This window comes from Artemia sp. Qi Xiang Cuo, chromosome 1, assembly GCF_049724085.1.
Source record: "Artemia sp. Qi Xiang Cuo chromosome 1, ASM4972408v1, whole genome shotgun sequence".
NCBI classification, from domain to species: Eukaryota; Metazoa; Arthropoda; class Branchiopoda; order Anostraca; family Artemiidae; genus Artemia; species Artemia sp. Qi Xiang Cuo.
This window is the reverse complement of record NC_142794.1, coordinates 68,767,645-68,782,472: the sequence shown is the minus strand read 5'-3', so window position 1 is coordinate 68,782,472 and position 14,828 is coordinate 68,767,645. Positions and strand designations below refer to the sequence as shown.

Below are 14,828 nucleotides of genomic sequence, written 5' to 3'. Positions count from 1 at the left end.
CCGTTCACCCTTCACAAATTTAAAATCAAGTGATTCAGGGATTCAGGATGATTCCCCCATCGCTATACAGCCCTGGGGACTTCAGTGGTTAATTAATCTTCACTTCTTATTCTTCAAAGGTGTGTAAAGTCTCTTCTTTTGAACTACTTTCAGAGGTCTTTAATTCTCCCGGTTCTCTTCAGGAATTCTGTGACAAGACGGATAATCATACAATTTTTTTTCTTCACTTTCTAATCCACCAAGTAGTATATTTAGTATTGACTGCGTTCTCTTTGATCTAAAGAATTCGACTATTTCGTGCCTTTCTTCCTCACTCTCCCGACACTTTATTAATAAATGTTCAGTCGTTTCTAAGGACCCAAATTTGGGCCATTCATCACCTTCTCCCTAGAATCTTCCTTTATAATGTACCGCTTCGCCATGGTTCGATTGAAGGCGAAATGTTAACTTTGCTTCAAATCTATTCAGCTTCATATATTCTTGAGGAGTTTCCAGTTCATTGACACTTAGTCCAACTTCAACTGCAGACTGCATTTGCGTCTGCAATTTCGTTTCCTATTATTCCAGTGTGAGTTGGAATCCATTGAATGACTATTTTCGTCTTCTTTATTACTGCATGTAGCTTAATGTAGCATTCTATCACTTCTCTACTTGGTTTTGGCACAATATCAACATTTGTAATAGCTTGGATAGCTATTGAATCGGACATACGATGAAATTTTACAATTAAGATAATCTCTGGCATTCCATGCATTGGCAGTTACTTGATTACCAGGGTTTAATAATTTTTGACTTAACTGGGTGGTTGTTTTCTTTAACCCAAATCTTCTGCATATACTTGTTTATCTTTATTCTTCTTCTCCTTTCTAAATCTACTAATCCGCTTTCTGAATGCAGGAAGCTAAGAGGCGTTGTTCTCCTGGCTCCAAATGCTGTCCTGATAGCTGAATTTTGGACTAGGTCCATTCTCGCAATTGTGGAAGAGCAAGCTGTTAAAATTGAAGATACTCATAATTTGCAACTAGATGAGAGAATAAGCAAATAAATGCAAAAAGAAATTCTGACACGCTAACTAGCGGCTCAAAATGGAATAGATGGCGCTGAATCTGACAGAATATATTATTTATTTATTTATTTACTGCCCTTCAAAAAAAGGTACAAAAGATAGAGTATCACTAAAAGAGAAAAAACACACAAAAAATAAATTACAACACATTACACATAATCGAACAAATTACAAAGACGAGAAACAAAAACTCAATTATACACTGCACTACAGCTACGTAAGAAATTTTACTTTTTAAACTCCCAAAAGCTGACGAAACTTTCGCAATATGATTAATAATTTCAATTCAACTAACCCAACCTACAGCAAAATACTTGATCAATTCAATTCAATTTTGACGGACTCAATCAACTAGTCTAAATATAATATGAGACAGTAAAAAGACTAAATATGACAAGAGTTGTGCAAATAAAATTAAGTGGACAGGATTTACTGCCTTAGCAAACTGTACCAAGGGTGGGAAGAGACTTTCTCGTTGTACCGTTTAATTTGTTCAATTATAGCTACCGTTGGGTCCGTAATTTTAAAATTTTTAACCAGGTGTGAATTTCTTGTCCACGGCGGGAGCCGTAACAAGAGCTTTGTATACTTAAAAAACGTGGATCTGACCTTTTTTGTCTCTGGCTGAGTAACAATTCTCCAAAACGGGCGTATATAGCCTACAGGACCTGGGTAAGGGATATTGCGTTATAAAGTCGATCCAAAATTAAACGGTTGAAACGGATTTTAAATGTGACTACTCTGCTGTAAACAAAAGCCCGGCATTTACTAAGATGATCAATAGGAAAGGAGCGAGTAGTTTTTAGATCCTTTTCAATTGGTAAACCAAGGTAAATATTTTTCAAGACAGGGGCTACAGATAGTTCTTCCAGTCTCAGAGACGAGACCTCTTCTTGGCGCCAGTTGAACAGAAGAATATTCGACTTGTGAATATCCGAATATGTGAAATATTATGATGAAAATATGAAAGTTGCGATATATCATTCATCTGACCCTTTAAATTTGATGCAATCCATTCGGCAATGAATGTTCATGCATTTAAAATAATGAATCATAAATTGTACCTTGTACTGCTAGATATATTTTATAGAATTTCATACAAAAAATTGTGGGAAAATACTGGAAATATATTAACTACATAAATTTAGTACGGTCGCTATTGGCGCTTTTGTTAACGTTGGGATGTGCAAACTTTAATATATTTAAAATCTTGGATTAAAATGTTTGCCGTAAAACATTGTCTTTTTTCTTAAAGCCCCACAGTCTTGTTCACACGAATACACCCTCATAACCGTCCCCGGCGTGTTTCCCCCAGAAATTCTCGCCCACCCGAAAGTTTGTCCTTGCGGCAGAAAAATTCTTTCGTATTCGAAAATTCCTCCACGTGGAAAGTTCCCCCATAGAAAATTCTCCCGGAATGTGAAATTGACCAGCCAAAGGAAAATTAAATATTGAAGAAAAGGCCATAATCAGATATTAAGAAGGAGGGGCAGTAGGTCATTGTATAGGCGGGGTGAAGGTGCTTTTAGGCAAGACGCCTAAAAAAGCGTATTTTGTTGCCCAGGCTGTCTAAATTTCTATGAAAATTCACATTAATATAGGAAGGAATATGATGGGAGGGGTAAGATGTCAAATTTTGCCCCAAATAAAAACGACTGCTGAATTATAAGGACAGTTTAATTTCAACGACGAGTTCGAAAAGCTTCAAAAACGTCATTTTTCCGAGCATTACGAAATCATGAGATTTTTTTTTATAATTGTGTTGGCCTTTTTTCTGCATTTTCTTGGTATCGACATTTCTCCCTAACTCACGTATGTTTTCGCATCAGAATTAGCTTTGCTTGTTTAAAGCAAAAAGGTCGTAGTCATGCCCAATTAAATTCTAACTCGATATAACACAGTTAAAGAAGCTTTAAATCAGAATTCTAAAGGAGTCAACATGGATTATAAGGGCACTGTCTAAGATAGCCTTGCTAGTTTTTATTGAGAAAAATATGATTTTTGCAATCCCCCCCCCAAAGTCTAAATTTATATTTTTTCCAGACCACACAATGTCTTGGCAAGTGTTCTTTTTACGCCAAAAGTAAAATATATCAACCTTAATGCATATGGCACATATAGACCACACACACTGAAAATTTCATATATGTAATTCTTTGTATATAGTTTCGTTTTATAGCAAATAATTCTAATTTAAGCCCGATTTGTATATTAATCATAGGCAGCGCAATCGCGCTGCCTAAGTAAAGAACGATGTTGGCACAATGTATTATTTTTTTTGGTTCTAGACCAGGGCACTTCATATCGAAAGAATTGTCGTGGAAACTTTAAAAAGGGCTCATTCGATTGGAAATTGGCGTAGGTTGTGCCCTTTTTAATAGTGGAAAGTGATTGGAAGGTAAATAGCATCCCTTCCACGCCCACCATTTCCCCAAACACATCCAATTAAAATTTTGAAATAGCCATTTTGTTCAGTGTAGTTGATTTCCAAATAGAAATTATGTTTTTGAGGAGGACATTCTCTCATAGCCCTCAGGGCAAGGGTTGTAAGCTACGCCCTGGGGGCATATAAAATTTTTATGTAAAGCGTTGTCGTAGAAACTTCAAAAAAGCCTCATTCGATTGGAAATTGAAATGGCTAGTGCCCTTTTTAATAGTTGAAAGTGATTTGATGGCAACTAACTCCCCTCTCACGCCCACCATTTCCCCAAACATGTCCAATCATAACTTTGAGATAGCCATTTTGTTCAATGTAGTTGAAAGGTCTAAAAATTATGTCTTTGAGGATGACAACCCTCCCCCTATAACCCCCATGACAAGGGTCTTAAGTTATGCCCTTGGGGCATATAAGGTTTTTATAGAAATTTTTGTTGTCGAAGCTTCAAAAAAGGCTCATTTGGTTGGAAATTGAGAGGACTAGTGCCTGTTTTATTAGTCGAAAGTGATCAGAGGGTAAATGTCTCCCTCCACGCCTATCATTTCCCCAAACACTTCCAATCAAAGTTTTGATATAGCCACTTTGTTAAGCCTATCAGAAAGGTCTGGAAAATATGTCTTTGAGGATAAAAAAAAAATCCCCCCAGCCCTAAGGACAAGGGTTGTAAGTTGTGCCCTGGGGACACGTAGGGTTTTTATAGAAAGTGTGGTGATATAAACTTCAAAGGGGGCTCATTGGATTTTAAACCCTAAAGCATAGGGTTTAAAACCCTACTCAGATTAATTTCTGCTCGTTTTGAGTTTGACTTATTTTAATTTCTGTTTGGTTTGGGTTTCATTTCTGTTTGTTTTAGCGTCTATCAGACGATCTAGTGCTATTTCTCACAGTCACAGTCATCAAAGGGCAGCCACCCGCTCCTCCCTACATAGACCTCATATTGTCCCGAAATGCGTCTAATAGAAATTTAAAGATAGTCATTCTATTCCAAATAGTCTAAATCTCATACAAAAAGGCTTTTGGGGTTGAAAAAAACCCCCCAGTGATTAGGGGCCAGGGTTTTAAGTTATGGCTAGGGGGTTTTTAAGGTTTTTGTGGAAGGGATGGTTGTTTAAATTTAGAAGAGGCTCAGTCTTTCTCCCTGGAAAAGACTTCGTCATTATAGAACGAACAAAAATTAATCAAAAAACTTTTTGCACAAAATAAGTTTTTCAAAAAGAAGTATGGAACTCCATTAAAGAAAAAATGAACAAAAATAGAATCAAATTTTCTCCCAATCATACAACTACCGCAAATCAGTATAAAAAAATAAATGAAACCCAAAACAAACAGAAATTAAAATAAGTCAAACTCAAAACGAGCAGAAATTAATCTGAGTAGGGTTCTAAAGCTTATTCCTTCTATTTGGATAATACTGGAAAAAAATTCTTTTTAATGTTTTCCTTTATGACTTCAAGAAAACAAATATTAACTAAGATTTTAAGGAATATAAATCATCACACGCATATCAAGGTGACTATGCACATTTTTTTCAGTAAATTCATTTGAATTTTTTTGCCCATCTATTCTTTTCACCGTATTGTGATATAGTCTATAATATAGTCTGGAAACTCTTTTTTCTAGCTCGAGAAGTTTTTCTACTAGCCTCATGTTTCATTCTTCTTCTTCTATTTAACAGCAGGCGGGCTTTTCAGTAAAACTATTTAGCCCTTTTCCTTCTGCTTCACTCTGTGGGCTACAGAGCTACTGGCTTGATTGCCTCATATTTATTAGATATATTCAGATATCTTTCAGCAGATCTTTTGACTCTAGGAGTTCAAATATAAGATGATAGATGTCGATTTCTATGCTCTGTGTACAGGTATAGTTGGCTAGGCTCTTGACTGATAGTGGGATTTTGTGGTGTTTGAAGTATTTTAACAGTTTAGAAAGCAAGGTATGTTGTGCAGACGTCAGCATATTACATTCAAATAGGCAATGGTCAATTGTTTCAATATTCATATTACAATGCCTGCAAAGAGGGGACAGGGGAATTGAACCGCTTGAATTAGAAATCTTATATGAGAATGCAAGGAAATTTAGTCCATTTGTTCCAGAACGAATTCTATGATAAATTTTAGAAAGATACTTATTGGGAAAGGGGGAAAGGATAGGATTAATCTTATTAAAATTAATATCTGATAGCCTCCATCGGTAAATATCTCTAATTGGGATTGGTCTCCCACTTGGCTGGTCAATATTTATAGCATTTTTTGCTATTTCATCAACCTGATGATTACCACTTATGCCAGAGTGGCTAGGAATGTACTGAAAGTAAGTCTTTATGCCACTTGAAGCAAGATTATCAATAATACTGAGACAATGATAAGTGTCAATATCCAACTTATATTGAGGAGCTGAGGCCAGCAACTCAAGGCTTGATAAAGAGTCGGAATAGATGATAATATTATTCAATTTTTCAATCAAAGATTGGTTTTGCTTAAGGTGTTCTAATGCCATGATTATGGCATTTAACTCAGCAGACATTATAGATAAATTATTAAATAATCTCTCGCCCATTGCAATTTTCAGGTGAGGACGGACAACACCACTTGCAACCTTCTCATTCATTTTTGACCCATCAACAAACATTTGGAAGTGATTTTTATAGGTAATTGTATTAAGTTCTGCAAATTTTTTCTGAACAAAAGCAATGGGGGTTAAATCTTTATTCCATTTTGAAAATTCAGTATTTATTATGGGAGATGACCAATTCCATGGAGGGGATTGGGGGAAAGTAGGTGCAATAGACTTTGCTGGTACAGGGAACTTCTTTTGAATATTGGCATACTCATCTGCAATACCTCTATACATGGCTGGATTTCTTAACCAATTATGTAATGTGTGTGAGCTATTTGATTCAATTTTTGTAAGATGTTTTCTCAAGAGAAAGCTACGTCTATCCCTTATTGTTGTTAATCCACTCTCCATAAGCAGAAACTTGGTGCTTGTGGGTTTCCGAAGACCAAATATGAGACGTATTATATCATTTTGTGTTGTTTCAATTTTTTGCATCTGGGTCTTTGCGCATGCACCATAGACAATGAGCCCATAATCAATATGGGGTCTTATATGTGATTTATAAAACTGGAGTAAGGTTTTCTCCTTACAATCCCAGGGTGTGGAAAGAAGTCTTTTTAGTATATTTGCTTTTCTATAACATTTTTTTATTGTGTTTGAAATGTGGAGGTGGAAATTAAGTTTTTGGTCAAGCATGAGACCTAAGTAATTAATATTATTATCTTCTGGAATGGTTGTTTTATTTAGAGTTAGTTTTGCATTAACATGGTTTCGCTTCCTGTGAAGTTGGATTATTTTTGACTTGGTGGGTGCAATGGGTAAATCTGAATGTTGAGAGAATTTTTCAAACTGGAAAAGTGACTTTTGCAGATTTGACTGTGCTATCTGAAAGGTATTGCCAGATGACCGTAGTACAAGATCATCAGCATATTTTAGATTCGTGTGGGGTAGGTTCATGTCCCAGAGATATAGGGCAAATAGGAGGCAACTGAGGACTGCTCCCTGAGGTAGGCCCTTGGATATTGTCTTTTGGGGTGAAGAGGCTGAACCAACACAAACAATGAAACTTCGCACTTCTATGAAGGATTTAATAAAGGATACTAGCTTGGGAGGTACTCCATGGTTTGCAAGTTTATTTAAAAGGATTTGGTGGTTCACATTGTCATATGCTCCTTCAAAATCAAGGAAAGCTGCCACTAGGATATTATTTTTTGAGAAAGATTCATTTATTGCATTTGTTAGCAAATTGAAAGCATCTGTTGAGGAGTGGTATTTCCTGAATCCAGTTTGAGTGTGTGGGATCATGTTATTTTTCTCAACAAACCAGAGGAGTCTGTGATAAATCATTTTCTCCATTATTTTCCCCATCACAGGTGTAATCATTATGGGCCTATAAGACTCAGGGTTATCTTTTGGTTTATTTTTCTTTAGGATTGGTAGGAGGGACGAACATTTCCATATATTGGGGAACCTAGAGGATGCCCAAGCGTGATTATAACAATTTAGCAGTTCTTGTTTGTATGAAGGTGTGAGATTCTTTATCGATGTAGGGTGTATATTGTCATAGCTGCTGTTAGTTTTGGACCTAATATGATGTATTGCATTATTCAATTCCTGGATTGAAAATGGATTAGTTATGTACTTGGATCCTGGGCGTGGTTGGTAACTAGGGTTCATAGGAATTGTGGACAGATTGCTTTGATTGTTTGATGTTAGCTTATTAACAAAAAGAGTTGCAAATAGGTTAGCCTTTTCAATATCATTGTCATAATGGGTATTATTATGTATAAGCTCATACAGGAGTGGGTTGGGAGAAGTCTTTTTCCCACATATGTGGCTTATGACTTTATGTATAATTGGCTCATGCGTTTCTCTGGAGAGATTATTTGCAAAATTATTCCAGTATTTATATTTAGCATCTATTATAGTCCTTTTTAGATTAGATTCTGCTTGTAATTTTTTTAAATATGTAGTAGGTGTTGGTTTTTTTATGAATTCTGTCCTAGCTGCCTTTTTTATCTTCCATTTATTTAGGCACTCATTTGTCCACCATGCTTTAGGAATTTGTTTAGGGAATGTTTTCTTAGGTGTTGTCCTGGGGATAGCATGATTAGCTGTATTTATTAGTAAAGATGTCAAGGCTTCAGCATGTGTGTCAACTGTTGTGTTAGAAATGCATGAACTTTGGGTGAAACTTGTAATTTCATCATTTAGCTTATTTTGGAAAATAGACCAATTTGCTTTAGTGTTGATATATTTGGAGGTATGAGATGAAGTTTCAGCAGGTTCATTAAGGGAGCAAACTATAGCAAAGTGGTCTGTACACAGACTATCAATTTTATTTATGTAAATTTTGTTCAAAAAATTTAAAGACACAATTTGTAGGTCAATTGTAGAGAATTTGGCACTTTTGGGGTTAAAATATGTATTTAGGTTTGGAGGGGTAGCAACAGCTAATTCATTATTATTTGAAGTCATATGCTCAATAAATTTACCAGCTTTATTTGCTGGTTTATTCCCCCACAAAAGGCTGTGGGCATTGAAATCACCACAAATAATGATGTTTTTTAACATATTAGAATTATTTATATAATTAAAGAAATCCTTGGCATCTGAAGTTTGGCCATTAGGGTTATAAAAGCTTATTATGTAGGTTTTTAAATTATTCAGCCAAACACTTATACCAATTACATCAACATCATTTTCAAAATCTGGAAAATTGATGCCACAAAATTTTATATTATTATTAACTAATAAAGCTACACCACCTCCTTTTCTCTCTGAAGATCTATCCTTTCTCAGGATAGTGTATCCCAGAGACTTAATTTGTTGATTTTGGGTTAAATGAGTTTCCTGGAGGCAAGCAATATTAATGGAATTATTATTCATAAATGATATTAGTTCATTTAGCTTATTTTCTGTGAGTGATCTTACATTCCATTGGAGTATTGATAAATGTTGTGTTGTTGATTTATTCTTCATATGACTGTGTATCAATGTTCAGCTTTGTTAAAAGTAAAGCAAGATCTTTTTTTGCTTGAATGAGCATATCATCTGGGATGTAGATTTTTGCCAATTCTGCAATAATTTTTGTTTTCTGTAGTTGATGTATGTTCATGGCCTGAACTGCATTACAGTTTAGAATGAATAAGCATATGTTTGGGGATTGCATTTTTGGTAGTGCATCCTGTTTGTTGGTTAAGGGATTGATTCCTGGTAGTGTTTCTGGTTTGTTTCTTCTTGGGAGGGAGGGCCAGGCTGGCCTCATCTCACTGGAAAACAAGGCTTGCTGGCTTGGTGATTCCTTCTGATAGAGATTTGAGCTAGGGGGCTTAGAAGATGTTGTTTTATATGGGGTGCTTGATGCATTTGGGGCATTTGACTTGGGGGTTTTGGTTGGTTTCATTACAGGCTTTATTTGGTATTGTTGGGCAGCATTTGCTTCCATTGCTGCAAAGGGGTATGGGATGGCCTTCTCTGTTGATATTTGGAGTGTTAGAGCTCTTTTCTTGTATGCAGGGCATAATGATTTATTTGTAGATTCATGTGGACCTTTGCAATTGATGCATGTAGGCTGGGTGTTTTTGCAAGTTGTCAGCTCTTTAGGATGGAAAGATTTACAATTACTACACTCTTGGAGAATTTCATTGCATTTGTTTGTCGTGTGTCCCAGTTTGAAACACTTCTGACACTGAATAGGCTTAGGTTTGTATTCCTTGTGTGGTTTGATTTGCCCAAATAGGAATAATTTTTCTGGGATATCAATTTTATCCTTTAGTGTGAATAAGAAGGATCTACTAGTTTTTAGGCCAGTAGAGTTAGGTTTTCCAAGTTGGGTAACATCCTCAACTGGGATTGTGTTTCCAGCCCTATCTGAGAGGCCTTCTTTTAACTCCTGAGTAGATATCTCTGGGGGAACATTATAAACTACAATTTTTGTTGGTGATTATTTTGGGTTCCAATTAGATGCAATAATTGGGATATTCAGAAGGGATTTAAGGTTAATTATTGTATCTGCTGATTTCTGATCTTCTACAGCTATTAGCAGAGATCAATCACTGTTAATGTTAATATAGAACATTGATTTTATCAATTTAAAAATTGCAACTCTTATTGCAGTTATAATTTTTATTTAAAAGGGGGTAGTGTGTGTAAGTTCAAGGTAAATTCGTAAGTTTCTAGAGGAAGGATCTTGGGCATGGAGAGGTAAAATGTTTTTAATTGGGGAGATTTTTTTCCTTTTTTTAGAGCTTCTAGAGAGGACCTCTTGAAACCCATTATCATCATTTATGGTTGCATTAGGACCTACAGTTATCATTGTCCTATTCTCTGAATTGGAGCTATCATTAGAACTTTCAGATAATGTGCTTGACCAGCCAGGATGGGTATCTTTCACTATGGAATTTGATTTGGGATCTGGGGGAACGATTTTTTTGGAGGACTTCTGAACATTGCCTATTGGAAAAAGCTTTAAACACAAATATAAAACTAAAATAAGAAGGGAAAATAGATGATATCAAACTGTCTGCACTATACTATGGGAAGGATAAACACCACAGTATAGCCCTGAGGATGACTTGAGCAGGATAGGTTTGGTACAACTACTGATTAGAAGCGATAATAATCAAGAAAATATATTTCGATTTTCTTGTACGGTTGCTGTTGTTGTTGTTTCATGCAATCAAGAAAGGCCTTATCTTCTTCCTCTTCTACGGATTCAAATTTAACCAGTTTAACCAATTTTACGACAATTTTCGTCTATCTTTTTTTAATCACAAAATTCTTACTTCTCAGCAGTTTATCGGGTGCCTGGAAATATTTCATATTTACCATCAAAAAAAGTATTGGTTAAGATTTAGGCAAATTTTGGCAAAATTCAGGCAAAAGTTGGATCCAATTTTCCCAAACCAAGTGAAAATGACTGTAAAAACTACAAAAAATAAGCCCTTTGATACCATAAAGGTGCTATTTAGTACTCAAAAAGTACTCAAAACAAAAATAAAAATGTAAGGCAGCATCATTCAGCCAGAAGGGGGCTGGTGCCCCCTCCTGCTCCCCCCCCCCCCCCTTATGGGCGCCCATGCTCGGGGAGGTACTTTCTTTCGAACTATCTACCTCTTACCGCTCCAAAGGGCTCTAACCTTTGATGAATTTGAACCAATTTTGTTGTAATAAAATTGATACTCTTAGAATTTGATAAAACACTATCGTTTGCCTTTTCTTCATTCTTGTGATGTTTTCTTTTGTTTCCATCATTTTTGGCTACCTTTTTTCTCTGTTTTACTTTTTGCGGGGTTTCGTGATTTTTTACTATAAGCAGTTAATAGCAGGGTGGTTGATATATTGTTATTGTTACACTATTGTTATTATTGATTGATTGCTGTTGTTAATACGTATTTTTTATTCTAAAGTTTTTAATCCTCCTTGGAACGTTGACTTTGTTATTTATTAGACTACCTTTATGATCAATGGATTCATGCTATTGAAACTGATACTTTCATTTATTTTAGGGTCATTAATTGCCCTTACAACGTGCGTCTTCGTCTAACTGAATGTGGGCGATATTTAATGATCGTGTCATTAACGGATTTCCATAACCACGCCGTTGACAGCAGTTTAAAAAATGAAAGTCTGTAGATAAACGTTTTGTTATGTTGTCCTTTTGTTGTAAATAAATTGATGTTACTTCGTATAACGAATGTACTTCGATAAGATTTGTGCCCCGTACTTCCTTTGCTGATATGTATTTTCGTGCGAAATGCGATGTGAATGGTTTGACAAAGTTTTCGTTACTAGCGATGTTCATATTTTAACCGTTTTTTTTTTCTGATAATGAATTGTGAAAACGATCAATATTGAAGATATTTCACTCTTTGTTGCTGTGCTAAATATCGTAGTGATTTGAAATATAACAGGTTGTCAACACTGGTTATTTAACAATGAAAAGCTTTGGAGAGGAGAAACCAGGAATAGGTGACCTTCTAGGAAGATTTGCCCATGTAGTTTCAGCTGAAGATGCATTCAAAGTGACAAGATTTGTTATTAATAAATAAACATAGTAAACCTATAATGATAAATAAACTTAGTAACTATAGATAACGTTGATTTGCAAAATGAAGCAAATGCACAGGTCTAATCCTGTTCTAGGCCATCAAAGATTGCATATATAAAGTTGCATTAGGTGTAATTTGATACATTTTATAATAGACACTTCAAATGTTTTTTTAATTTGATTTTGTTTCATCAAATCTGTGAAATGAGGGATCAGGTTTTCAATTAGAATTTTTATACCTTATACAATAATAGTAAAAAGTCTCACCTTTCAACATTAGTGGATGGTTCAAATTTTACCGGGGAATGTAACTTTTCATAATGATCGCCTTCAAACCTCTTGGCCTTCTAAGAAAATTGAAGCATTGAAACTCATGTGATCATTACTTTGCTTTATATATAAATTCTTTCGCTAAAATGTATTGCGACAGTGACCTATTAACCGCTTTTCATGTCCATGATGGTGGTAACAGCTCAAGCGGAGAGGGTTTGTACATAGAGTATTATATGATGTTTTTTCTTTCTGTGTAAATAAAAAATTCTGTTGCTTCGTATAGCGAAGAGACTTCGATAAGTTTTATGACTTGTAATTTCTAAAGTGATTCTCTGAGATGCGTCATCCAAGATGCAATGCAGTCTTGTCATGCTAAAATAAAATTCGCTAAGCTGGGAACCTCTTTTGGCTAATGAGAATAATGAAAACAGAAAAGCAAAGTCTTTCAGTTGTGTGCTAATACTTATTGCAAAGGACACTTATTGTAAAACACCAATTTAATGGTTTAGAAATTCGGAATTTTAGTTGCAACTTAAGTGCCTATTCGTGAACTAGCAAGCCAAGATGGCTTTGCTTCCTTTGTGATATTCGTTTAACTAAAGTTTAACTAGAACGATCAAAATAAAAAATATTTGTCTACTACAGTCTCGGGGCTTATAAAAGCTCCTCCCATTTTCTCTCTTACCAACGATCCAGTGTATGTTTCTCAGTCACTGAATAATGGTGGGAATTAGTATTATTCACAATTGCAAAAACAGAAGCTGGCGAAGTGGTTTTCTACTGTCCCCTCTCACAGGCATGACTTAACTGAGTGGCCTATCCAGGATTTCTAAAAGGGGGTTTGAATTGAATTTTAGGAAATACAAAAATTTCTAGTGCTAACTTCTAATCAACACTGCAACAGGGAAATAGTCGAAATTTCATAAATAGTGGGAGAGGGATACACGAAATGGCGGGGCTATTTGAAATTTGACACAAAATGTTTTACCACTTAGGGGCAACCTAATAGTTTTAGCACAGATTATCTATTAGGTTTTACAATAACCTGTGGTTCTAGATAGCAATAATGCGCCATGGAGCGTCAAAAAATTTTCTTCTTGTTAAGGAAAAATGTTCCCTTGAATTTTTCCTTTTTACTCTTTTATTACCATAAAAATGTCCTTCGAAATCATGGTTGCAGCGGTAGCTACAACCTAGTAAAGAGCGAGCCACAGCCCATAGTAACCAAAAGTTGAAAAACACGTTTTGAAAAAAAAGGCCTAGTGAAAAAAATTGGCATCTGACACTGACTCAAGAATGATAACTATTAAATCAGTTCGTCTTAAAAGTAAAAGTCTATTGCGAAAAAAAATTTATGGTGATTTCGAAAAAAACCGGAAACCCCTCGAAAATGGCGTCAGATCAAAATGAAAAGTGTACCATTGGAATCAGCATGGTCCCCCACCTTGAACAACAAGGAAAATAACTTTTTTGCATCGGTAGCACTGACCTGTCTCCCATTTTGCGGGTTACTAGAACATCATAGGGAGGTGCTTAAGAACTCATTCAAAAGCTATTTCTCATATGTACGTGGTTTATATAAATTCTGCCACCTGCAATTGCCATATGGCACGAAAAAAAGCACTTCTTGTGCCGTTTCTCGGGGGGTGGGACTAGCGGGCTACCAGAACATCTTAGATATATTTTTGATAGCTAATATAAAAAATATTGCTCGTATCTACGTTCTTCCTATAAATACCACCATCTGCAAGTTTCAAATGGCACTAAAAACGGCACTTTTGGTGCCATGTATCAAAATGAAAAGCTGGGGCTAGTAGGCTACCAGAACTTTTTAGAGTGATGTTTAATGGCTCATTTGAAAACTTTTGCTTATATCTAAGTATTTTTTATCAATTCTACCATTCATAAGTGAGATATAGCACTGAAAACAATACTTTTGGTGCCACTTCTTAAGCGGAAAATCTTGGAAGGATAAAACGGCATTATTGTAATAATTATGGCCCAAAACCCTTAACTGGAGGATTGCAAGAACACCTCCCGCAAATTCCTCCTCCAGACCCTCTTAATAAGCCAAGCAATTAAAGTCTTACAAACACCAATATATTAAATTGCATTACTAGAGGCGTGGTTCTGTTAGTACAGCGCTGGACATCAAAATAAATTATCATGCGTTCGATTCCAGCTTGGATCATGGTTTGTCCCTTCTTATGATTACGATTCAGATAATCCACTATTTCTGCAAATGTGATCCACTTATTTTTTATAGCACATCCCAGGAAGGCTCATTTTAAACCTATTGCTCATATCTACGTGTATTTTATCAATTTTACCATCCAAAAGTGCCATATAGCACTAAAACGGCACTTTTGGTACCACTTCTTAAGTGGAAGAGTTTGGAAGCATTAAGCGGTACCATTGCAATTATTATGGTCCAAAGTCCTCAA

At 35.6% G+C, this 14,828-nt stretch overlaps 1 protein-coding gene across 4 annotated transcripts in view; it reads left to right on the top strand.

Moving 5' to 3' along the window:
- The window catches only part of LOC148956650 (uncharacterized), a 35,456-nt gene extending 23,414 nt beyond the window's left edge, over nucleotides 1–12,042 (top strand). For 2 of the 4 annotated variants that reach the window (XM_089096031.1, XM_089096028.1), the window contains exon 5: nucleotides 11,570–12,042. In XM_089096031.1, the coding sequence (XP_088952157.1) occupies nucleotides 11,570–11,696 (127 nt within the window). In that variant the 3' untranslated portion in view covers nucleotides 11,697–12,042. The remainder of the gene's footprint in view (nucleotides 1–11,569) is intronic. The other 2 variants (XM_089096024.1, XM_089096036.1) reach the window with 2 other exon arrangements.
- The last annotated feature ends 2,786 nt before the right edge of the window (nucleotides 12,043–14,828 follow it).